The 27,900-nt window shown below is 38.1% G+C and overlaps 1 protein-coding gene across 1 annotated transcript in view; it reads right to left on the reverse strand.

The window, feature by feature from the left end:
* KPNA3 (karyopherin subunit alpha 3) overlaps positions 1–27,612 on the reverse strand; it is a 77,106-nt gene extending 49,494 nt beyond the window's left edge. The window contains exon 1 of the mRNA XM_087814350.1: positions 27,517–27,612. Coding sequence (XP_087670476.1) covers positions 27,517–27,585 — 69 coding nt within the window. The 5' untranslated portion in view covers positions 27,586–27,612. The remainder of the gene's footprint in view (positions 1–27,516) is intronic.
* Positions 27,613–27,900: the final 288 nt, after the last annotated feature.

Here is a 27,900-nt window from a genome sequence, read left to right on the forward strand (position 1 = left end):
GATCCAATCCTCAGCTTCCACTAATCTGTTTATTCCTTCCATTTTTTTTTTTCTATTCCTATTATGTCATTCTTAAATTTCCTTCATAGTTTCCATTTCATTCTCATTCTGTTGAGAATCCTTATGATCAGTATTCTGAACTCCGTATCTGACAGATTGCTTATCTCCATTTCATTTAGCTCTTCTTCTGGAGAATTTTCTTGATCTTTCATTTAGGGCTTGATTTTTGTCTCCCCATTTTGGGTGCCTGTTTGGATTTGTAGGTAGATGTGCTAGGACTCTCAGTCTTTTGTGGGGTGTCTGGTGCAGGCTAATGTCAGACACTGTGACTAGCCTGAGTACCCTTTGAAACTTTCTGCCCTCCACAGCTTGTGGCTCCCTCTGCTGGGGGTGGGTATATTTGGAAAAGACCAAGATGCACACCAAGGTCTGCTCTTCCAAGACCTGGTCCAGAAGCAAATCAGGCAAAGACTCAAAACACCCAGAGGCTGATTGTTATTCAGTCTCTTAATGAGCCTCAGGCTATAGAAACTCCACAGGGTGGGGAGAGCGGTTTTCCAACAGGGCAATTGTTCCACCTCCCCACACCTGGCAAGAGCTGCTTGGATGGTAAATGTCTGCCTAAGAACGATGCCTTCTGTCATATGAGGGAATGACTCAGCACAGGAATCCAGAGAGCTGTCCTCTGAGCTCTATCCCCCAAGCCAGCATTCTCCAGGGATTCTCCTCACACAGCTCTAGTCCACTCTCCTCTCCCTCCACCAGAGCCCAAAGTGAGTGGCTGCACACAAAACTTTGTGTGTTGGCTCTTTAAGAGGGTGCCTGCATTTCCAGCCATCTCTCCCTGGCAGACAGAAACCTCGCTGCTTTTCACAGCCAGATGCTATGAGGGCACCTTTCTCAGTTCTGGTGCTCTGGGCTGGGGATCCCAGCTTGGGGTTTAGGCCCCAGAGTTCTCAGTGGGAAACCCCCACAACTGAGATGTCCCTCTGGTCCTTTAGTTGCTGCCTGTGGGAGCCCAGCCAGTCCTCTCAGGCCTCCACATTTCCTACCATTCTCTATGTGGTCTCTGCTTTACATCCTTGGTTATGTGGGTGCTCTCTCGCTAGTCTTCAGCTGATTATTCAGGATGATTTTTCTATATTTTAGTTATAAACTCAGTTTGGTCCTGGGAGAGTGTCAGTGTAGCTTCCACTCAATCTGCTGCCATCTAGGAATCCACCACACATTTACCTTGAATTATGCTTTTTTGTCTAGCAAGTAATTCTTAACAAAGGAGCATAAACAGACAATGGAGAAAGGAAAGCCTTTTCAATAAATGGTATTGCAAAAGAATAAAACTAGACTGCTGAGTTGACAGCACTCACGAAAATTAACTCAATCTGGATTAAAGACTTAAATATAAGACCTGAAACAATGAACTAAATAGAAGAAAATATAGGTACTAAACTACAGACCTTGGTCTCAAGAGAGGTTTTTGTAAAATTGACCCCAAAGGTTAAGGAAATAAAAATGAATGTAAAAAAAGGAAGTAAAAAAATCAAACCAAAAAGCTTCTGCACAGCAAAAGAAACCATCAATAAAACAAAAAGACAACAAAATAAGAGAAGGTAATTCCAAATGATACCTCCAATAAGGGGCTAATGTCGAAAATACATATAAAGTACAGCATAGGAAATAGAGGCAATATATGTATAGTGCCAGCAGAATACTGGAAATGTCAGGGGAACACTTTGCAAAGTATATGACTGTCTAATCACTATACTGCACACCTGAAAATAATATGAAATGTAAACTGTAATTTAAAAAATTTTAAAGATAAAAAAATAAAAGCAAAAACAAAAACAAAAAAGTCATACAACTCAACAACAAAAAATCCCAAACAATCCAATTTAAAAAGGGGCAAAGGACCTGAACAAATACTTTTCCCAAAAACACATACAGATGGCCAACAGGCATATAAAAAAAAATGCTCAAATTCACCAGCCTAAAGGGAAATGCAAACAAAATCACAATGACATACCACCTCACACTTGTTAGAATGGCCATTATCAATGAGACAAGAAATAATAAATGTTGGAGAGAATGTAGAGGAAAAGGAACCCTCATATACTGCTGGGGGAAATGTAAATTTGTATAGCCACTATGGAAAACAGTATGGAGGTTCCAAAAATTTAAGAAAAGAGTTACCATGACACCTAGCAATCCCTCTTCTGGGTAACTATCCCCAAATTTTGAAAACATTTGTTCATTAAGACATATGTTCCTCTATGTTCATTGCAGCTTTATTTATGGTAGCCAAGACACAGAAACAAACTAAGTGTCCTTCAGTGGATGACTGGATAAAGAAGGCACGGTACATATACACTATGGAATACTACTCAGCCACGACAAGGATGAAATATTGCCATTTGTGACAGCATGAATATATCTTGAGAGTATCAATGCTAAGTGAAATAAGTCAGAAAAGGAGAAGAACTATATGATTTCACTTGTATGTAGGACATAAAACAAAGTAAGACAACAAACAAAACAAACTCATAAGCACAGATAACAGTATGGTGGCTGCCCCAGGGAAAGGGGTGGGAGTTGAGGAGGGTAAAGGGGATCAACTATACAGCGGTGGCAGGAGACTAAACTCTGTGTGGTAAGATACAGTGCAGTGTATAGACAATGTACTAGAAAGCTGTACACTTGAAACATGTTATTAATCAATGTTACCCCAATAAATTTAATTTAAAATGAAGTGAAGGTGAAAATTATTAGAATGAAAGTGGCAATAAAGAAGATAAGGAAAGATACAAGATAAAAATACAAAAATCAATTGTATGTCTATATTCTAGCAATGAACACAGGGTACCGAATATAAAAATAGAAACAGTATCATTTATAAATACTTAGTTATAAATACTTAGTTAGTTAGTATCAAAAAATAAATACTTAGTTATAAACTTAAAAATACACGTACAGGACATGTATGTTGAAAACTATACAACAATGATGAAGAGAGTCAAAGATCTAAAAAAAAGGAGAGAAGTGCTGTGTTCATGGACTGGTAGGCTCAGACTGGTAAAGCCTATAGTGATTTACAACTTTTAACCTGCTCCCTCTCAAAATCCTAGCAATAATTTTTGTAGATACAAAAAGATTATTCTAAAATTTATGTATAAAGGCAAAGTAATTAGAATAGCTAAAACCATTTTGAAAAAGAAAGTAGAAGGAATCAGTCTATCCAATTTCAAGATTCATTATATGGCTAGAGTAATAAACACTATGTGATACTGGAAAAGAAATATATACAATGATCAATGGGACAGAACAGAGAACTCAAAATAGACTTACACCAATATATTCAATTGATTTTTCAAAGATGTGAAAGCGATTCAATGGAGGAAAGATAAACTTTCCAAAAAATGGTGCTGGAACAGGTAGATATTGATAAATTATGAACCTCAATTAAAGTCTCATACCTTACACAAAAGTTAACACAAAATGAAGTGTAAAACAATAATACTTTTAGTGGGGGGCGGGGAGAAAGAAAAAGGAAAAGAAAAAAATTTTGGGGGATCGGGAACTAGGCAAAGAGATCTTAGACTTAACCCTAAGAGCATGATCCATAAAAGGAATAATTGGTAAACTGGACCTCATTAAAATTAAAAGTTTTTGCTGAGAAAGCCTCCGTGTAAAGAGGATGAAAAGACAAGCTAGAGCTGAAAAAAATATGTGCCAACCACATACCCACTAAAGGACTACTATCTAGAATATATACATAAATAACTTTCAAAGCTCAACAGTAGAATAAACAATCAATGCAATTGGAAAATAAGCAAAAGAAATGACGACATTTCATTGAAGAGGATGGCAAATAAGCACAATAAAAGATGTTCAATATTATTAGCTATTAGGAAAATGCAACTTAAAACCAAATGAGATAAACAAATAATTGTGAGAACACCAAATGCTAGTGAGGATGTGGAGAAATTCAAGCATTGCTGGTAGGATTGTAAAATGGTACAGAAGACTGGAAAACAATTTCTTAAAAAAAACTAAACATGAAATACCACAGGATCCAGAAAATCCACTTCTGGACATTTATCCCAGAGAAACAAAAATTTATGTTCACAAGAAACCTGTACCGAAATGTTTATGACAGTTTTACTCATAATAGCTCAAACCTGCAACAACCCAGGTATCGTTCACAGCTTAAATGGTGGTACATCCATATCATGGAATATTAACCAGCAATAAAAAGGAACTGTCCTGGCTGGTGTGGCTTGGTTGGATAGAATGTCCCATGCACCAAAAGGCTGTGGGTTGGATCCACCGGTCAGGGCGAGTACTGGAGGCAACCAACTGGCTCTCACATTGATGTTCTCTCTCTAAAAATCAAAAACATATCCTCAGGTGAGGATTGAAAAAAAAAAAAAAGAGGAATGAACTACTGATACAAGCAACAATTTGGACGAATCTCCATGGAATTATAATGAAAGAGAAAAAGCCAACCCCAAAAGATTACATACCACATGGTTCCATTTATATAGCATTTTTTAAATAACAGAATTATAGAAAAGAGGTTAGTGGTTGCCAGTTGAGAACAGGTAGGGTGGGAGGAAGTGAGCATGGCTACAAAATGGCAACATGAAAGATCCCTGTGGTGATGGAAATGTTTTATATTTTGACTGTACAAATAACATTTTACTATAGTGGTTCTAGATGTTACCATTGGGGGAAACTGGGTAAAGGGTACATAGGATCTCCCTGTATTATATTTTACAAATGCATGTGAATCTATAATCATCACCAAAAAAAGGCCAATTTTTTTTTTTTTTGGTTAACCCTCACCCGAGGATATTTTTTCCCTGATTTTAGGCAGTAGAAGGGGCAGGGGGAGAGAAGGAGGGACCTATTGATGTGAGAGAGACACATTGATTGGTTGCCTCCTGCACGAGCCCTGACTGGGCTGGGGATCAAACCTGCAACCCAGGTTTGTGCCCCTGATCAGGAATTGAGCCTGCAACCCTATGGTGTGAGGGCTGGCCCAATGCTCTATTTTAAAACTTTGAAAAAAAGGATATACTTCATATCAGAAGTAGAGGTCACAACAAATTTCAATAGTGCACATAACAGGTAATCAACAGATAATAATTAAAAGAGAAGGTACTAAATAAAGCTTACCATTGTAACAAAAATATAAACTTTCAAAAATACCAAACTAAAAAAAAATCACATAGAACTATTTTACACATAAATATACAGGGATAGGGAGGAAACAGGGTTTAAGAGCTCTAGGACACTGTAACTAGCTTTAGAAACATGTGAAAATGAATAACAAATATATGACAAAATTAAACTTTAAAAGAAAAGCAATCTCTAAAATAAAATTAAAAATTTATAAACCTAAATGTATATCTAGTTGGTGGCAGAGTAACACTGTCCCATGTAACTTTTCAACATAGTTAATCTGACTGTATATCCCATTCAAACATAAAGACAAGAGAAGTACAAAGAAAACTCTAAACTGTTTTCAGCAATCCTATCACTGGTTGTGGTACTGAGATTGTTATTCTGAGATTGTTGTTTGTGTATCTAGAATAAAGGTAATGTGTAATAATGTGATATTCTAATTCTATCATTCCTGGTTTCAGAGAAAACCAAGAATTTCAGTTTGGGACAAAGGAGATACAGATATATGACAGAAGAGGTTTAATAAAACCCTGTAGTCTTGAATTTGACTTAGAAATATCAATTATATGTATAAAACATCTTTTAAAAAAATTCCTAGATCTGTCAAAACTATCCAAGAGCCAACTTGAAGGGGCTCCAACTGGTCAAGGATGGTAAAATTAGAGTAATAAGAATAACTACAATGAAGTGAAACTTATGTATGATTCAATCAATGAATTCAGAATATGGAAAAAAAAAACTAACTGGTCATCATTGGAAGGTGCTAAGGAACTATCTCACTGTTCTGAAAACTGACAAATGGAGAGAGAATTAAGCACTCATTTTGCCTTTACCTAAACAAATTTTATCATGAGGGTAACATAACCAATTAAAAGATGAGAGAAACTTCCCCTTTAAAATAGTATTCCAGCTAATTAAGAAGGAGTGATAGAATTAGAATATCACCATTTTACACCTCCTGGTGAATAACAGATTTAGGCAATGTTCCTCAAAGGTTGTCAACACTTCAGGAAGAGAGAGACACTATGTGCCTCCTGATGCAAGAGAAAACTATCACATATGATGCATTCTTGTCCCCTCTGCCCAAAATAATCTAAATCTGATAAAAACTCCAGATTCAACTATGAGTTTATAGGAAATACAGGACAGAGAAACATTGTTAAAAGACATCATAAGAGACAAAATCCAGGCTATGAATCCAGTATCTTTAATAAATAAAATGGAAAAAAAGAGATGGTAAGATTAAAAGACTATAGATTAAAAAGGAGACTTCAAACTCGTACCAATCAATCACAGTAAGGGTATAGACCTTCATTTGGATACTGATCCAAACAAACTTTTAAAACTATATAACATTTGAGATAATTGGACATTTAAACAATGACTGGAAACTTTGATAGTTTTAAAGGATAGTTTATTTTATTGCTAGAGTTGGGTTTGTGTGTGGTGAGGAAGGAAATGTAATAATGATATTGTGCTTTTTTTTTTAGTTCTTATATATATTTTTCCTTTATTTTATTTTTTTCCATCACCATTTATCCCTCCTATACCCTCTTCCACCTCCACCCACTGCCTGCCCCACAATCACCACACTGTTATGCGTGTCCATGAGTTCTTTCTTCTTTTTTACTCAATCACTCCACCCCCCAACATCCTTCCCACCAGAGCTGTCTGCCTGCCATCTATCTATGAGTCTGTCTCTATTTTGCTTGATAGAGCAGATTGTTCATTAAATTTTTTAGTCCTTATATTTTAAATATACATCACTTTTTTTTTTTTAAATCCTCACCCAAGGATATTTTTCCATTGCTTTTCAGAGAGAGAGTGGAAGACGGAGAGGAGGGGGGAGAGAGAGAAAAAAAGAGAGAGAGGGAGGAAGGGACAGAGGGAGAAACATCAATGTGAGAGAGACACTTCAATTGGATGCCTTCTGCACACGCCCTGACCAGGCCTGAGCCTGCAACTGAAGTGCATGCGCTTGGCTAGAATTGAATCCAGGACCCTCTGTCTGCAGGCCAACACTTTAACTACTAAACCAAACCGGCTAGGGCAACATACATCATTCTTAAATACAAAAACGTATAGTCACTTCTGGAAGACCCCGCCCATACTTTGAGAGGTCATCTGTTTCATTTAAACTGGATTCCAGCTATAAGAGAAAAAATACTTTTTTTAAGGCATGTTGAACTCATGTTAGTAATAAGGGGGTAAGGGTATGGGGGGTATGGGGTGGAGTCCAGCAGGTTAAGCCTAAGGGAAGTCATACAAGGTTAATATAAGAAAAGAAAAGTATAAAGTATGAAGGTAATAATCTATTTCACACTGGAAACAGAAATTAAGTCCTGGACCCAAAGGTTTGGAAATCCCAAAGAGCATTTTGCATTAGTGTGCCACATACCTATTGCTAAGTGGTCCCAGGCCCGGCACTAGGGGCATCACGCCTCTATTCACAGCTTGGCCTCTTGTGGGCACCCTCTAAGCCCAGCACAAGTAGCAGCCATCTGCAGATCACTCTGTAGTTCACGCAAGGTGGCCCTGGGCAGGGCACAGGCAGCAGCTGACTTTAGCCTGCACCTGCCGAGAGGCCCCAGAGCCAGCGCACGAGGTGGCCAGTTTCAGACCATGCCGGAACTCCACCCGACCACCTCTAAGAGCAACATAATCAAGGGGTGGACTTGTAAGGCATTGTAGTTACAATGATGCTTCAGGAGCGGGGCAGGACAGTCAGACCCTGTACAGCAACTCCTCCACTTCAGTCTCTGCTGTTCCTTGTAGCTGACTGGTCTAAAGGTCAATCCCTCCAAATGATGTGCCAATAGTAATCAAGGCTCAACTACAACAGAAGGGTGCACAGGAGGGTGCACACAACCCACATGGGAGGCACCCCTGTAGAGCCTGGCTTGGGTGGCCAGGGAGGCTGCACCATGGGCCTTACAGGACACCCATTATAAGGCTACCCTACCAAGACTGGAAGACAGAACATATTTACCTGATACATAGAAACAAACAGAGAGGCAGCCAAAATGAGGAGACAAAGAAACATGTCCCAAATGAAAAAACAGGAGATATCTCCAGGAAAAGAACTAAATAAAATGAAGGCAAACAAACTACCAGATACAGAGTTCAAAACAATGGTTATATGGATTCTTAAGAATATTAGAAAGAATTTCAACAGCTTAACAAAGAACACAGAAATCATAAAACAGAACCAGACAGAAATGAAAAATACAATAACTGCAATGAAGGTAAAAGGAAGTCATCAGCAGATTAAATAAAACAAAGGACTGAATCAAAGATCTGGAAGACAAGAGAGCAGAAAACACCCAAACAGAGCAGCAAAAAGAAAAAAAGAATTTTTAAAAATAGGAATTTAAGGGACCTATGGGGCAGCATCAAGTGTAGCAACATCTGCATCACAGGGGTCCCAGAAGCAAATGAGAGAGAACAAGGGATTGAGAAACCTATTTGAAGAAATGACTGAAAGCTTCCCTAACTGGTAAAGGAAAAAGATACACAGGTCCAGGAAGTGCAGACAGTCCCAAATAAGATGAACCCAAAGAAGTCCACACCAGGATACATAATTAAAATGGCAAAGGTTAAAGACAAAGAAAGAATTTTAAAAGCAGCAAGAAAAAAGCAGTTATCTACAAGGAAGCTCCCATAAGACTGTCAGCTGATTTCTCAACAGAAACTTTGCAGGCCAGAAGAAATGGGCATGAAATATTGTAAGTGATGAGAAGGAAGGACCTACAAATAAAATTACTCTACCCAGCAAAGCTATCATTTAGACTTGAAGGACAGATAAAGAACTTCCCAGACAAGGAAAAGCTAAAGGAGTTCATCACCACCAAACCAGTATTACAGGAAATATTAAAACGTCTTCTTTAAGAAGAAGAAAAAAGATAAAAAATATGAATAATAAAATGGTAATAACTATATGTCTATCAACAATTACTTAAAATGTAAATTAAATTCTCCAATCAAAAGACACAAGGTGGCTGAATGGATAAGAACACAAGACCCATATGTATGCTGCCTACAAAAGGCCCACTTTATATAAAAAAAACACAAACACACACACACACACACACACACAAACAACACACAGAGACTGAAAGTAAAAAGACAGAAAAAGATATTTCATGAAAATGGAAACAAACAAAAAAGGGCTGGGGTAGCAATACTATATTAGACAAAACAGATTTTAAAATAAAGGCCATAAAAGAGACAAAAAGGACCCAGCAATTCCACTTCTGGGTATTTATTTGAAGAAACCCAAAACACTAAATCAAAAAGACATATGCACCCATATGTTCATTACAGCATTATTTAAAATAGCCAAGATAAGAAAGCAACCTAAGTGTCCATCAGTTGATGAATGAATAAAGAAGACATGGTGCACATATACAATGGAATATGACTCAGTCATAAAGAATAAAATCTTGCCAACTGCAAAAACAGGGATGGACATAGAGGGTACTATGCTGAGTAAAATTACTCACAGAGCAAGACAAATGCCATATGATTTCATTTATATGTGGAACATAAATAAATAAATAAATAAATAAATAAATAAATTAACTAGCAGGACAGAAATAGACTCATACAGAGAACATTTTGATGGCTGCCAGATGGGAGTGGGGTGGGGGGAATGGGTGAAAAAGGTGAAGAGATTAAGAAGTACAATTTGGTAGGTACAGAACAGTCATGGGGATGTAAAGTCTAGTATAGGAAATATAGTCAAAAATATTGTAATAACTATGTGTGGTGTCAGACGGGTACTAGATTTATTGAGTGATCACTTCATAACTTCTATATAAAAGTCTAACCACTGTGTTGTACACTTGAAACTAATATAATATTGTATGTCAACAGTAATTGATTAATAAATTATTAAAATTCTTTATTGATTTTATTTGCTATAGGTGGGCTTTATAAATAACATATTTTGTAGTTCTATAACTTTATTAACAAATTATAAAGTACAGTTTAAAATTTTTTTTTAAACATCATATCCCCATATTTCTCCTTCCAAAAACTTTTCAATTATAGAAACAATTCTAGATATACTCAATGGTTTTGGTTTTGAGTGTATTTTGTGTAACTGACACTTACTAACATTTTGCCTTTTTAAAAACACAGGTGTGAGCCCTAGCCTGTTTTGCTCAGTGGTTAGAGCGTCAGCCTGCAGACTGAAGTGTCTCAGGTTGATTCCGGCCAAGGGCATGCAGCTCAGTTGCAGACTCCATCCCCGGCCCCGGTAGGGGCGTGTGCAGGAGGCAACCAATCAATGTGTCTCTCTCACATTGATGTTTCTCTCTCCCTTCCATCCCCTCTGAAAAGCAATGGAAAAAATATCCTCGGAGGAGGAGTAAAAACAAAACAAAAAAACCCCCACAGGTCCTATAGAACATATTGTTGACATACAATTTCAGGTCATTCTAGAGCCATCAGAAGCTTTTGTCAACTGCAGGTTAAGAATCTATATAAAAAAATAATTTCAGAAAAGGACAGGATTTAGAGTGATGGAAGGTGTTCTAAAACTGGACAGGTGACTGCACAATTGTAAAAGTTTACTAAAAATCAAACTAACAATCAGTGACTTGTATAGTATATATACTATACCTCAATAAACCTGTTTCAAAAATTCCTCTGTGATGCAGATATTTATATACTTGTTCCTTGGGCTACTAACTCTCTTTTTCTAAGTATACTAACTGAAGCAAATGTATAAATACATCTTGTAGGAAGGAGGTAGGAAATTATAGAAATATAAAATTGCCCTTTCAAGCAGTGATATAGTCAGAAAACCATAGCTCTGGGACCAAAAAAAACAAAAAACCCTAAAGGGTATTGTGCTGATGATACTCAAGACTGCCACCAACTGGGTATTCATGTTTCAAGGTATTCATGATGAAACTGACCCCTGAAAAGCAATGGGAGCCATAAGGCAGTGAGAAATATCTTCAATATGCTGAAAGAATATTAACTTTGAACTCAGAATTCTAATAAAGAAGGAATAATAGATTTTAAATACCACCACTTTACAACAGTTAATAAAATTAATGGACCTAAGCAATGATCATCAATGGTTGCTAATATCACACACACAAAAAGACAACTTGACATTATGTACCACCTAATCAAAATATATAGTATTCAAGAAAGTAAAAAGCCAACCCATGGAATGGGAAAAAAGATCTGTAAATCATATATCTGATCAGTGACTTATATCTAGGATAAATAATGAACACTTACAAATCAATAATAAGACAATTTTTAAATGCGCAAATGATCTGAATAGATCATTCATCTTCAAAGAAGATAAACAAATGGCCAATACACACATGAAGAGATGCTCAACATAATTAGCCACCAGAGAAATGCAAATCAAAACAGAGACCCACTAGGATGGGTAAAATAAAAAAGGTAGATTACCTACTAGTGAGGATGTGAAAAAACTGGAATTCTCATACACTGCTGGTGGGATTATAAAGTGGTGTAACTACTATGAAAAAGTTTGACAGTTCCTCAATAGGTTAAACACTGAATTACCATATGATCCAGCAATTCTACTCCTAGGCATATACCCAAGAGATATGAAAACATTTATTTGCCCAAAAACTTGTATATGAATGTTTATAGCAATGTTATCCACAACAGCCCCAAAATGAACCACCTAAATATCCATCAATTGATGAATGGATAAATATAATATAGTATATCCATATGATGCAATTATCATTCAGCAATAAAAACGAATGAAGAACTGACACATACTAGTAACATGCAAGAACCTTGAAAACACTGTATTAGGTGAAAGAAGCCAGTCACAAAAGACTACATATTATAAGATTCTACTTACATAAACGTCCTAACAGGCAAATTAAAGGACAGAAGGTAGGTTTAGTTGTTGCTGAGGTCTGGGCAAGGGGGTTGTATGGATGGGAAGAATGAGGGCATGGGGAGAAGAATGAGGGCATGGGCAGACAGTTTCTTTTTGTGGTGATGAAAACATTCTAAAATTGATTGTGGTGATGGTTGGACAACTCTACGAATATACTAAAAACCACCGAATACATTTTAAATGAGAGAGCTGTATGGTATGTGAAAATGTATGTGAATTATATCTCAACCAAAAAAATTTTTTTAAAGTATAAAATACAACCTATAAATGAATTTTGGCAAATTAATTAATTAATTAATCAATCACATCAAGCCACTATATATAAGCCCCAATTTATAGAAAATTCAGTGAACAGAAGACACGCTAAACATCACGGTGCTGCAATCAGCAAAATCCAGGGTAAACATCCCATTTTTCCTAATAACAAGAAGCAACAAAGCAAAAATAGGGGTAGGTGGTTTGGGAAGTGGAGTGGGAGCCTATAGATTTAGAGATTTAAGGGACATATCAATGAATCACAATAAATGGACCTTATTTGGATACTGACCCAAACAAACAATAATGTATTTTATACACGCATGCACGTGTGTGTGTTACATATAAGATAACTGGGAAAACCTGAACACTGACTAGATATTTAACAGTAAGTTACTACTATTAATTATGTTTAGCTGTAAGTACATACATGCAGCTTGATACAGACGGCATTGCAGACCACTGGAGAAAAGATAAAGCTGGGGCAAATAATTAACAATGTAGGGGGGAAAATGAAATAGCATACCTACCATATTGCCATACAGAATAATCAATTCCAGACAGTGGGAAAACTTATAAAAGCAACACTTTAAATTTTTAAAGAAAAATATCACTTTGATCCCTGAGTGGAGAAAGATTTCTTAAGCAGGACATAATGATAAAATCAAAACAATAACTCCATTAAAATTTAGAATTTCTGTTCTTTGAAAGATGCCACACACAAAGTGAAAAGACAAGGATATTTGAAGCAGGAATAGTGAATAATACCCAGAATATATGAATATACTCACACATCAATAAGACAATAGAAAAAATAGGCGAAATATGAGAAAAGGCATATGATAGAAGATAAAGCAATAGTCACCATGAAAAGGTGGGCATCTTATTAATCAGGAAAATGCAAATTGAGACAATTAGATAGCACTGCATTTAAACTGCCAAACAGTAATAGGTATAACATCAAGTGTTCATAAAAATGTACAGCAACTGGTAAAAGTTGGTACAACAGTTTTTGGGAAATAATTTAGCAAAATCTGGTAAGGTGTAACAATACCCAAGTACACAGCAATTCTACTCCAAGGTATAAATCCCAAAGAAACTCTTACATATATGCATCATGAGACATATAAAAGTGGTTTCTGGCATTATTGGTTCATAACAGTAAAAAATAAAAAAATATTGAAAGCAACTCAAATGTTCATTCAAAAGAAAATAAATAAACTGTGATATATAACAATTATTACTGAGCAATGTGGATAAATGAGCTAGAGCTATATGAATGAATCTGGAAATGTAATGTAACTTGAACAAAATTTAAAAACTTCATTTTTTAAATTATAAATATTGCTATTCCGTATTATTTTTATAAAACAACCAAGCAAAACTAAATACTCCATATTATTTCAGGATACAAACATGTATGGTAAATCTAGAAAAGCGAACTAATGATTTACATACAACTGTGACAAATTTCACTTCTGGTAAGAAACAAAGTATGGGATCAGAGAGGAAAACACAGGCAGCTTTTGTTCTGGTTCTTAACTGGATTGGATTCATGGATATTTGTTTTATTACTGCTTCAGAACTTGTATCTACGTTAACTATTTTTGTATACCAAATTACATAATTTATAAATGTTTAAAGGAAATAACACTACTAAGCCTTTGGAGGCTGATGCTCCTAGAATGTGGAAGGCGCTGCATTTGCAGTTGGCTGGAATCACCCTGCCTTGCCCACCTGCTCACCAAGCAAATCTTGCTGCAGGAACTCAGTGGCCGTGGCAAGGGAATGGGCAGAGAGGGAGGCTACTCCAGGTTCTGGGGGTTCTACAGGTGGTAGAGCAGCCTATGGACTCCTGGTTTCCCTAGACCACATGGGCTATTTGTGCTGTGGAAGTGGCACTGTGGACAGAGTCCGGGCCAAGTTTGTTCCCCTTCTCTTGACAATACTTAATGTATTTATTTGCAGTGAAAGGCCAGTGGAAAGATGGGGCAAAGCTCCCTGCACACCCTCAGGGGCTCTCTCCATGTGCGGGTGGCCTCTTGGACTACTATGGGTAAGAGAGTTGGGTGAAGGGGACCCGTTTCTGATTATCTTGTCCCCAGCCCCAGACCTCCCCAAGTGCCAGTGGGACCTCAAAGTCGGCTTGATGTGCTCGATGATCAAAGTGCGACCAGCAAATGGCAGGGTCGAGCCACACTGGCCGCCATGGGCAGCCAGAAATGTGGCAAGTGACCCTGGTTTTCCCCAGGAGTTTCTATGGGGGAAGAAATGTACTTTCCTGGGGTGGAAAGTGGTCCTTGAGTTATCAACACTGGATTCATTGTTATCTGCAATGAGTTACTATGAAGTTAATGTAAAAAGAAGTAGTCAGTTTTTAATTTGATATCCAACACAGTTCAGATGAAATATACATATACGTGTGTGTGTGTGTGTGTGTGTGTATAAATGCATTTTGAGTTGTTAACAGTTGTGAATCCCTGACATTTTGCCTCCCCAATCTTCACTTGTGCCCAGTAGCATCAACATACCAAACTGCCACCATGCAAAGTATGAACTAATGCTACTAATTCCCCATCAGATTTCAATTCACAGCATGATCCAAAAAACACTGACAATCCCAATACCACTCCAGTGTCTAATTCAAACTCTCATTCGCCTTCTCACACTACTTTACTTCGGGTTAGTGGTTCTCAAACTTTAGCCTGCATTAGAATAACCTGGCTTGTTAAAAAACAGACTGCTGGGCTCCATTTCCAGAGTTTCTCAAGTAGCAGGTCTGGAGTGAAGGTTAAGAATTTGTTTTAAACAAATCCCAAATAATACTGATGTTGATGCCTCTCTGGTCCAGGAATCACACTCTTAAGAACCACTCTAAGGGTAACACTTAAATGAAATATGTAATAATACAATTATCACCAAATTAGAAAGCATCAAAAAAATCCTAATGAATAATTTTCCTCTAAGGTACTTGCAAAAACACACATCAAACTACCACACACACATCAAATACGTATATACTGGAAACATTACATTAGTGTACTGTTGGTGGCACAACATTGTAGTTAGAACATCTGATCTGGCCTGGCCGGGTGTGGCTCAACGGTTAAGCATCGACCTAGGATCCAGGCGATTGGGGTTCGATTCCTGGTCAGGGCACATGCCTGGGTTGAGGGCTTGATCAACGACTCTCTCATCATTGATGTTTCTGTCTCTCTCTCTCCCTCTCCTTTCCTTTCTCTGAAATCAATAAAGATATATTTAAAAAAAAAAAAAAAAAGAACATCTGATCTGAAGACAGCAGTCTAGTTTTAAATCCTGGTTCCCCCACATGAAAACTTTAGGATATTCTGGGAATGTCAATGGCCTCTCTACTGCACCTCCTTTATTTATAAAATGAAGATAATGCTTCAGAGGGTTACTGAGACAAATGAATCAAATTCATGCTAAGTGTTTACAACAGGGGCAGTGCCTGGCACAGAAAGTCCTCAATAAACATTAGCTATCTTCATCACCATTGTTAATGATGCTCCCATATTTTGCATGTGTCAGGGTCAATGTCTCATCGATCTCTATACCACCTCAAGACCACTGCCATCTAATCATATCACCTTGTGTCCATTCTCATTTCTGTCACCTTATATTCACTGTAGACTTTGGCAGCTGACTCAGTTTTCCTCTCCACACCAAGTGCTGACAATATCCCTGGTGTTTTCAACAACCCCTTCAAACAACCCAGTTCAAGAGGCTGACCAGGTACAGACTGACACTCTTTTATTTTTTCTAAGTTTCACCATGACTCACGATTCTTTTCTCAAGAACCAGCCATAAATTTGCCAGTCCAATCAGGATACATTTTGAATGTTTTACATTTCATTCAAAAACTCTGAAATGTTCAACATTTTAATATGAAATGGGTAGATTTTCCCTTAAACACGATGTATGTAGTGTTCTCTAATTTTTAGGAATCCCTAACAGCAAAACTCTCCCTAGATCCAATTACAGCATTAAACAATTTCCCATTCTATCTTATTGCCCTAGCAAAAGCTAACCTTGGATCACTTCAATTCTTACTCCAAAAGCTGGTCTGCTAAATGCTGCAAGAGTTAAAAAAAAAAGTGACTCAACCTCTATAATGGGTATTAACTAATTCTAGGTCTCTAGTCTCAATTAAGTTCTCAATGCTTGCTGTTTGGAAATCTTTCTAGGCTTTCCTAGTTAGATTTTGTATCTCAAGCTCCCTACTTATTAAGAAAACAGAAAGCATCAGATAGTAGCAAATCCCTCAACTTCCTATCATGTATCCAAATCTCCCTAATCCTATCCCCAATAACCTTCACCCTCAAATGTCTCCTGTCTTCTTTCAGTCTACCACAAAGACGGTGCAAGAGATGGCTGTCTTGCCTGGCCAGGTGTGGCTCAGCGGTTGAGCAAGGACCTAGGATCCAGAAGATCATGGTTTGATTCCCGGTGAGGGCACATGCCCAGGTTGTGGGCTTGATCTCCAGTCTGGGGTGTGCAGGAGGCAGCCAATCAATGACAACTCTCTCATCACTGATGTTTCTATCTCTCTCCCCCTCTCTCTTCCTCTCCTTGAAATCAATAAAGATATATTAAAAGAAAAAAGAGATGGCTGTCTTTGCTCTGATCTCTGGGGTTTTTGTTTCACGAATTCCCTCTCCCATTTTCAACCTCTATTTCCGATTATCGTAAGTAACTCAATTCTTTTATTTTTTTAAAAACCCTTCCTCAACCTACATTTTTTTCTGTTGTCTTCCTTAGCCAAAATTCTTGAAAGAGGGAAGATTATCTTCACTTCCATTCATTTAGCCCACTGCAACCCAAAATTCCATTGACACTGCTCTTGCCAAGATCAGCAACCTTCTATTCATGGAACACAATCCTTATGTAGCCTCTTTACCAGAAAACACTGTTAACCATTCATTCTCACCTTCTTGACTTCCATAATACCATCCTCTTTGGCCTTCTTCCTTCATGCATTCATGTTGTTCTTCCCTATGTTCTGTTTACAGCCCTCTAGACCTATTCATTTCTCACTCTACAAACCCATTCTAGGATATCATATATATTTCCATGGCTTTGATTACCAATTATATATTAACACATTTCGTACCGCTCACGAGTTTTCTCGTGTTTCACACGCCATCTGTTAAGGACTGCTCACGAGTTTTCTCGTTTTTCACATGCCATCTGTTATGGACCTTAGATGTCAACACACTGTCTTGTCCACATCAAATGAAGCGATCTCATTGGTGGAAACCGTGCAGGTCAATCTACGAAAAACTATATAATTGCACGAACCCATAAAGCATTGCAGTTACATTGTATTTTGGTCATTCGAATAGTCTTCGTCTTCAAGTTCCTGGCACTTTTAGAAGTGCGCTCTCTCAGAAAAAGGAAGGAAACCAACGAAACTGATACACTTCCGGAAGTATTTAACGATAATTTATCAGATATTCCTAGTGAGATCGAAGATGCGGATGACTGTTTTGATGATTCCTACAAGAGCCTGCCACCCATGGAAAAAGGAGCGCATCTAGATACTTACATAAATTTTGTTTGGTCCCTCTTCATAGAGGAAACGGTTTTAAGCAGTACCATACGTTAAAAAAGTACTAGGAACTTTGTTTAATTGTTTTTGTAAATAAAAATGTTATAATTATTGAAAAGCAACACCTAAAGTGCATTATGATTGTAGTTATGATGATTTAAATAATATGCAGTTTGCCCAAAAACGTGCGGTCCCTGGCGTATGTCTTAGAGATTTCTATGCGGTACGCAATGTGTTAAAAACTGGGTCATTTGGATTTGTTTCTGATGAATTCTGAAACATGCAATGATGTGTAATTTTTCGGTAAGGTTATAAACAATACATTTATATTAACATCTAGTTAATCTTTTAAATATAGGGAAGTACTGGTACTTGGTGTTTAAAATAGTATAGTATATTGTTTTGCTTACCTGTATATAATCTAGGTTGCAATTAGTCAATATATCACAGTGGAACCATTACTCTTTTTATTTATTTTTTGGTATTATAACGGCTTTGAGACTTAATTCACATGCCATACAACTTACCCAAAGTATATAATTCAATAGTGTTTAGTATATTCACAGAGATGTGCAACCATCATCAAAATCAATTTTAGAGTATTTTTATCACTACAAAAAGAAACTTTGTATCCTTTAGCTGTCACCCCTCCCACATTCTTGCCATGCTCCCACCCGTCTATAAAACCACAAATCTACTTTTTGTTTTCATAGATTTGTCCCTTCCAGAGGCATATAAATGGAATCATACAGTAATGCATTTTTTGTGGTTGTATGATCTTAGCATGTTTTCAAGGTTCATCCATGTTGTTATCTTTTATCAGTACTTCATTTTTATTACTGAATAACACTCCATTGTAAGGATATTCCACATTTTATTTACCCATTCATCAGATGAGACACATCTGGATTGTTTCTACTTCTTGACTATTATAAATACTGTTACTATGAATAAGTTTTGTAGGCACATATGCTTTTATTTTTGGGGGGGTATAAAACTAAGTATGAAATTGCTGGGTAATGTGGTAACTCAAATGTTAAACTTTTTGAGGCTACCAAACTGTTTTTCCAAGTGGTTTCACCATTTTCCAATCCCACCAACAATGATGGGGGTTTTAATTTCACCACATACATCCTCACCAACACTTGTTATTATCTGTGTTTATTATTTTGGCCATCCTAGTGGATAAGGGGCATCTCATTGTGGTTTTGATTTGCATTTCCCTAAAGACCAATGATGCTTAGCATCTTTCCATGTGCTTATGGCCATTTCTTTGGAGAAATGTCTTTTCAAGTCCATTGCTCATTTTTGAATTATCTTTTTATTATTGAGTTTTAAGAGTCCTTTATATGTTCTCAATACAACTCTGTTATCAGATATGATTTGCAAATGCTTCTTTCAATTCTGTGAGTTTCATTTCATTTTCTTAATGATGGATGTCTTTTGAAGCAAAAACATTTTTAATTTTAATGAAATCCAATTTATCTATTTTTATGTGGATGCTTGTGCTTTTGATGTTGTCCCCAAGGAACTATTGCTTCCTTCCAGGTCACGAAAATTTACACTTTTTTTTTCTCTCCTAGAGTTTTTAATATGTTAGCTCTTACATTTATTTCTTTATCCATTTTGAGTTAATTTTATATAGTGTAAGGTAGGGGCCCAACTTCATTCCCTTACATGAAGATATCCAGTTCAGTTGTCCCAACACCATTTGTTAAAAAGACCATTTTTTTCCTATTGAATTGTTTTGGCACCCTTGTTGAAAATCAATTTACTATAAATGTAAAAGTTTATCTCTGGACTTTCAATTCTATTCCACTGATCTATATGCCTATCCTTATGCCAGAACCATTTCCTTTTATGATAAACTGTTATAACAGTACTACTAAACATACATGAAGACTTCAATCAAGGATAAATCCTCAAGAAAATCAAATTAATAAAAAATGGAGTTAAAGAAATTATACACGTCAGCTGATGATAGTCTATGTGCACAACTAAAAAAACCTTTAAGCTGCTACTCATAAAAATAAACAAGATGTGTGATGTGGGCAGGGAGGGGATATATAAGGAAGCTTAGTTTCTGAGGCGAAAAGGGAGCCAATGTGGACAGTAACTTTCAAATGTCAGACTGAATCATTCCTTCCACTATAGCTCCCCTTAGCCAGCATCCTTTAAATAAACGGCTGTGTTTGTAAATAAACAGATTTTGGTATATTCTGCAAGTCCAACAAAGCCTGGGAATTTAAGTAGGTTAAAACTTTGGGCCCAGGTCTCTTTCTTGAGCTGAAGTGTCTCCTGGATTACGCCTCAGAAAATTCCACAAGTTTCTTAACATATTCAATCCTCAGCTCATCAATTTCCTCATCATTTTTGCTCCCTCTATTGTTTTTACTCTATCTGTAAATAATAGCACTCTTTAAAAGTAGGATATTATAAACTACTTCAAAAAGTGGTTCTTAGATTTAAATGAGATAAACCTTAACAAAAGCACTTAGCACAATTTGTATCACAAAGTAGGTAGTCATCGATGTTCATTTTCCTTTTCTATAGATTGTAACCTACATTTTAAATTTTAAATTCTATTACTTCTCCTGTCCACTGAGTATGATGGAAGGCCATTAATAGCCTCTTGTCTGTATACTGAGAAGAGAGCAACTTCCAGGGGGAATGTAGACCAAAAAGGGCTCTCTGGTTACAGAGGAACCATAATTCTAGATTTTATCCAACTAAAAGACATATTCCAATTTAGACCATTGTTGGCTATAGCTTGTTTACTGTTTAATGGAGACAGACTTTCAGTTGGGGAAGATGAAAAAGTTCTGTAGACAGAGAGCGGTGGTTACACAACAACGTGAATGTACTTAATGCCACAGAACTGTACACTTAAAAATACCTAAAATGGTAAATTTTATGTTGTACATTTTACCACAATAAAAAAATGGTGGGAGGAGCCTATTCTAGATTAAAGGAGACAAAAAAACATAACCAAATGTGATCTGATCTTGTTTAATCATGCTTCTAAAGACCAAATGTAAAAATAATAATAATAATAATTGAGGGACAACTGGAAAAACTTAAATGTGGACTGGATTAAATGTCATTAGAAAATTATTGTGTCAGGCTGATATGTATTTATGCAAGAACACATTCTTATATGTTAGAGAAGTAGCCTTAAGTCTTCAGAAGTAAAATGCCACATCTGCTATATACAGATGAACAAATGATGAAGCAAATACATGACATTAAATTATGACATTAAATCTAAGTGATATGCATATAGGACTAATACTATTCTCTCTACTTTTTCTATATATTAGACCATTTTTATGATTAAAAAAATAAGAAAAATTTAAAAATTATTCCACTATGCATGTGTCCTAATCTCCTAATACTTTACCTATCACAACGAAAGTTTGGACTCGATCTGGGAAGCAGGAGGAAAAGGCACTAAAAGATTAAAAGTTTTAGTTCAAAAATATACTTTAGAAAAATTACTGGGCTGGTGATACCTGGTATGGATGTATTCATTCAATTAATATTTTAGTGCTTACTTTGTTCAAGCTCCTGTACTAGGAAGTAAGCAATGGAAATATATAGCTTTTGTCCTCAAAAAGCTCACAATGTAGTAGGAGAAATAGGTAAAACATAATTACAATATACTATCACAGGCACAATGAGAAAGATATACTCGGAGTTCTTCCAGGAATGAAGAACTGTACCTAACTCAACCTGGGAGAATGAAGGGGATTCAGAAAGGTCTCTCAGAAGAGCTAAACCCAGAGTTGGGTATTTAAGAGGGGTAGAAAATTAGCCAGGCAACAAGAGGCAGGGAAGGATATTCCAGTCAGCAGAATAGCCCTGAGAATAGAAATAGCATTGGCAAGCAGAGGAGGGCAGGATTCCAGATTATGTATAAGCATATAAGAAGTTCAGTGTTGCTAGAGCTTAAAGGGGTGTGGGAAGTAGGGGGAGGAAGCTGACCCTAGAGAAATAATCAGGTATCAGGCTCACTGAAAAATCCTATAAACTGGAGGAAAAATACCACTTTGGAGGTAACTTTTAAACTGCCTGGTGATAAAGGCTGAAAGTAGGCTGGAGGCAGTGGAATAGAGAGGCAGGGCCAAAACCCAGAGACAGCGCAGAGATTCAAACTACATGACTAGCATCTGACTGAATGTGGAAGATGAGGAAGGAGTCCAAGAAACCTCTCAAGTTTCAAGTTCAGGTCACAGTGCAAATCATGATGCCATAAACAAAAAACAAAAAGAAAAAAGAAAAGAAAAAAACAGAGGCAAACATAACTTTAAACACTTCGAGCTTGACAAACTGAGGTGATGCTCATGTGATTAATTTCCAGCAGAATTAAAACAGATTTAAATTCCTCCCCAAATGGTTAAAACTAAGGGAACTGCTGATGTGGGCAATAAAAAGTGTCTATACAAGAGTCACAGACAGAATCTCAAAGCATGCCCACACTCAATGCACCAGAAGAAGAGTTGGCAAAACCAAGTAAAAAAGAGTAATCAATGAGGTAGAAAACCCAGAAAAGACTATATTCTGTTAATTAACTCAAGAAAAGATCTTTATAGTGTATCTGCTATATGGCACACAGATTCCTGAAAAAGTTTATGTTCTGCAAAACCAGGAAGAAAGAGGAAATACATTAAGACAGTAGCGGCAATAAGCACCTTTAGACAGACCATATGGTTAAATGAAGCCAAGAGGCAGAACATGAGTGACTGGGCAATGTGCATACTGCTGGGCTTGCTGTGTTCAACTGTGTTCCTGTACTTCAATTATTTGTGTTTGTTCAAATGTTGTTACTTGGGAGTGCTAAAGAGTCAACGTGCTAGTAAGAATCAAATAAGAACCAACATGAATTTTGCATTAAGTAACATAATTCCTCTTTACCATTCAAGTATGAATTAGTTCATGTTAAAGAAATACATTACAGCAGAAATGACTGTTAAAGGAGGGCTTGGCAACAATATCACTCACTGCCATGGAGTCAACACCAAAAGAAATTATTAGTATCTTAGAATAATATTGTGCTTTTCAGTCACAAATGTAGCTTGTTTCCAAGTACATTATCTAGCTTATCGTCTCAGAGAGCATTTATTAAATTTTATATACTGGTCACTAACTTGTCAGTCCCTACCCTCAGTGAGATTCTTGACAGAGCCCACACACTTTAACAGCTACATACAAACATACAATTTATTGTACATTACAGCAATTTATCCCAAAGAGGCAAAGGAAAACTTACTGAGGAAAGCATTAGAGAGAGGGAAAAGAAAAGGAACTGACAGTAATAGGTATGTTATTAGTCAACCAGGAAGGGTCCTATGGAGAACTTCTTACAAGGGAAGGAAGTGAAGAGAAGGGGGTCAAGGATAAAGTTCTAAGCTTGAACTATTATACAGCATCCTCTACCAACAGGGGTCCGGAGAGAGAAGCAGGTTTGGTAGTGCTAGCTGAATGTGCAAACAAGAAAAAAAAAATATAAATACCTAGTATTAGAGACTAAAGCATAAAGCTTATTGTTTAGCCCAAGAATACAGGTTACTATTTTTCATTGAAACCAACTAACTGACTCCTTACTCATAAGGAAAGTTTATAAGAGTAAAAAGAAAAAAGGAAAAAAAAGGCAAATAAATGATAAATAGGATGGCAAACATTTTTATTTGCAAGGTTTTAAAATGCCAAAATAGGAATTTGTGACATATTCAAGGTTTTTAAAATATTTTCTCCATTAATTAACTTTCACACAGGTCAAGTCTTAGGCTCCACTCAGTGGAGAGACAGAATAGCACAGTGAGCAAGAGTTCTGGCTGTAGTGTCATGCTATTTCACTGTAAGTCTAGGCTCTGCTGCTTATCCCCCTGTGATTTAGGGCTCGTTACTTAAGAATTGTAGGCCTCAAGTTATAACAGTACATACTTCACAGGATTGCTGTAAAGACTAAATACATAATACATATAAAGCCCTTGGTACAGGTACATTGTAAACAGTCAATAAATGTTAGGATTTTTAAGATAATTAGCATTAGTTATCATTACTGATGAAAGTATCACATCCTTGAGGTATACAGGTGCAAGAAAAAGAAAAGTTGACCTGGATGGCGGTAACCTGAATGTCTGAAATATAAGTGAATGCTTAGAACTTAAACGGAACATCTGTTTTGTGTACTTTTCTACAAATATATTTTAAAAGTTGTGATTTTAACTATTTTTTTAGAAGGAAAAAAGCCTAAGAACCAATGCCTTACATGAAAATGACTGGTATTAAAATACACATTCCAGACCAAATAAAAGTAATTATTTTCATCATGTGTCCTAGTTCTAGCTACAAAATCCATTCACCCTACCCAAGTTTCAAACTGTTATCAATGATAATTTCTCCCTCCCCTAGCTCCATCTGTAAATTTCAGGATAACCTTTATCCTCTTTGTTCTGTGAGTTTTACACAGAAGAGGAAAAGAAAGAAGAAAGGAGGAGCACATGCAAATCCTCATTCCATGACCATCCCCAGCCTCAATTTTTTTGGAAAATTCCTCATTGTGTACAGGATAACAGCACTATGACTCCAGAATTAATTCTAGATATTACTGCATCACCATTGTTCTAATCATATTACACCTTCCAACTCTACTTTGAAATAAATTCCTTCAGATCTCCCTATCAAGAAGTTTCCAAGCAACTCTTTGCCACAAACATATTCTCAAACCCCTGCAGTCTCTTCACTCTCTTTTTTCACCTGGATCTTTATTCATTAATTTCTCATGTGCCCAGTTCACGTTTAGGACACACTTCCTATAAAATTCACCAACCTCACTTCTATGAAGCCATTCCTGACTGAATTACTGTGAAATTACCTCTCCCTACACGCAATTCACTGGCATAACTCTTATTTTCTTTAGAAAATATATATTTTATTTTTGTATCTAGCATCTAATTTGTGTATCAGCTGGTTGTATAATTTGTAATATTTTATCTTTTCAAATGATATCTTATCAAAGTGTATCTCACTGTTTTGAAACAGCCTGATAATCACAACTACTTAGAGAGATATGCTGTAGTATAACTTTCTAATGTAATATAGTTCCTAATAGATAAGACTAAATTAAATATGGAGTTTAGGCTTAGTTATACCTAAATCCACAATAAAGGCATTTGATCAGATTTGACCCCAGATTACCCTTTACTCATATCTTTAGCACTCCTTTCTCTCTCAGCAGCCTTACTACATTCTCCCAGGTCACTTCAATTACTGCTCCCTTGAGTCTGGAATGCCTCTTCCTTGCCCTTTCCCTTTCCAGGGCCAACATTCTTTCATCCTTCAGGATCTACTCACTCCCATTCATCCACTAGGAATTAACCAGAACACCTCCCTTGGCTGCTCAGCTCCAAGTTAGGATCTTCTTACGCATTCTCAGAATACGCATATTGATATACTGCATTGTAACGATCAGTTTACTTTTCTATCACTCCTATAGAACTGTAAACTCCTTGAGATACAGACTGAATTTTATTCCCTTTGGTATCCCCAAGACCTGCAATTGTTAGATACCCAATAGACAATTAGTGAATGAGTGTCGACACTCATTTTGTGACCTCCTGCAGGCTACATAAGCACACTTGAGTTTCCTCATCTAAAGTACTCTCGTCCTGTAAAGTAGGGATAATGCTATACCTAACTAATAAAGTTATTATAAGGATTAAATGAGGTATCATAAAGCCTTAGTATAGCATCTACCACACAGAACCACCATTTGAGTATCTGTTATTTCATGCCTTGGTTACCCTAACGTATCCTGGGAAATGTAATGTTGTGACTAATATTTTCAGACTGAAAGGTTTAGTTAGCAGCCATTAATCTAGAGGTTAGTGGTTACATTCTGGTCATCAGCAAGTATTTATCATGTACCTATTACGTGCAGGAGTTTTTACTAGGCATCACTGAGCTCCCAGAACAAAATAGAGGCAAATAAGACAAAAACCTGTCTCAAAAGTCAACAGAGGAAAGAATTTCCTATAAACAATATGGTATTTTTCAAACTACATAAGTTTGCTTTATTATAGGGGTAAGTTTCAAGAACAATTACTGATGAAGTTCAAAATTAACTCCTATCATCAAATGGACCAATAACACGAGGCAGTTTCAAAATTTCTTGCAGCTATTCCTTTTGCTTAGAAGTATTTCTCATAAAAGTAACTTAACCATGACCAGCACAGAAACAGATGACTTCTATTTATCTCATTCAAATGGGAATTCAAGTATTTCCTTATTTTTTTACCAATTAGTATTTAGTTTTGTAGCTCTGAAAAATGGCCTGAGTTCTGTCTGTTTTCTACACTGAATGGTATATTTCCCCCAACACCTTCTCTCTTTAAATGCACTTCTTATTCACACGAGCCCTCAACAAGAATTACAAAACTGCAAACCATGTCACCCAGTATTAGAAAAGGGGGCTATGGACTTAAAACTACTTTCCCCTAAGAAATTCAGAGGTCAGAGTCCCAGTGAAGTTTGTGCATTTTACTACACTGCTTCTAGTAGCTGCAGAGACCTCCAGCGCTGCCTCAATAAGTCGAATTTGCAAATAGTATCTGCTTATGTCACCTGAATGAGACAATGGCAACATGCTGTGTAGCAACCGAGAGGCATTAATGTTTACAATTTTGTAACCACATCGAAATTCTACCAGCTTGGAGCGAGAGACATATACAAGGCCGCATGAACCTGTGTACCCAATTGATTTCAGTAAAACATGTCAAAGAAATTATCCTATGCACACCCCCATTACAAACAAGCAATGCTAAGAAAACAGGTCCTGTAAGCGGAGGTCGGAACAACGGTCTCTTCCAAGGGATCAACACAATAGATGGTAAACTATTGTCCACCTTCAGCTTGCTCCAAATGCCAGCAGTAACAGGAGTATGAGCTGGAACAGCTCAGCACGACTGGTCCAAAGGACAGCACCGGAATACAAGAAAATGGTCCTGGCGCATCCTACCCTCCCCCACCCACCACCCTCAAACAAGTCAGTTACCCGGCTGGTCCCCACCCCCCTCTGAGGGCCTCCACCGCCCGCCTGGGCCCAGCTCGCAGAAGGTAGGCTCGGGGACCCGCAGAGCCGAGGTTCCATGTGCGGCAGCGCGGGAGGCACCGAGGGGGCTGCGCCGGCGGGAGGCTGCACCGGCAACCCGCGAGCCGCGGCCACCCCCTCGGCGGTGCGGTCGACGGACGCCGGAGGCAGCATCCCCGACCCGCGAGGCCCCAGCCAGGGGACCCCGCCTCAGCTCCACATCCCTTCCTCGCAGACAGCAGGCCGCGCCCGCGTGACGGGGCCGAAAACCCCGGCATTTCCCCGTCCGCGCGCCCGCAGCTCCAGAGGGCGGCTGCAGCCGACCGCGTCCCGTCGCCTGCTCCGCCCAGCCCTGGGCCGGGGTGACGGGAGGCGGCGGCAACTCCGACCCACCGCGAGCCGGCGAGAGCGATCCCGGCGCCGGCCCCCCGCCCTTCCCCGCCGCCGCGGGGCTGGCGCGGTCCGGCGGGCGAGCCAGGCCGGCCCAGATCGCGGAAGCACACTCACTTCCACATCGCGGCCCTTGTTCTTAAAGCTCTTGATGCGGTGGTTCTCCAAGCCGGGGTTCTCGGCCATGGCTGCGCGCGGCTCCGGCGGCGGCTACTCCTGCGGCGGCGGCGGCGGCGAGTCTCGGTGCGGGAGGGGGAGGAGGAGCGCGGGAGGGGGGCAGGGGGAGGGGGAGAGGAGAGCACGTTCCGTGACGACTCCGAGCGCGAGGTGGCAGCAGCGCCAGGGGAGGCGCGGGCGGGCGGGCGGACAGCGGGGTGGGGCGGGGCCGGGAGGGAACCGCTCGGAGAAACCGCGCGCGCCTCGGGAGGCTTCGGTCACGTGCCCGGGGCGGCTCCGGGCCTGGATGCCCTCCTGCCTGGATGTACAGGGTATTATCGGGGT

Source organism: Miniopterus natalensis, chromosome 2, assembly GCF_054644295.1.
Source record: "Miniopterus natalensis isolate mMinNat1 chromosome 2, mMinNat1.hap1, whole genome shotgun sequence".
Lineage (NCBI taxonomy): Eukaryota > Metazoa > Chordata > Mammalia > Chiroptera > Miniopteridae > Miniopterus > Miniopterus natalensis.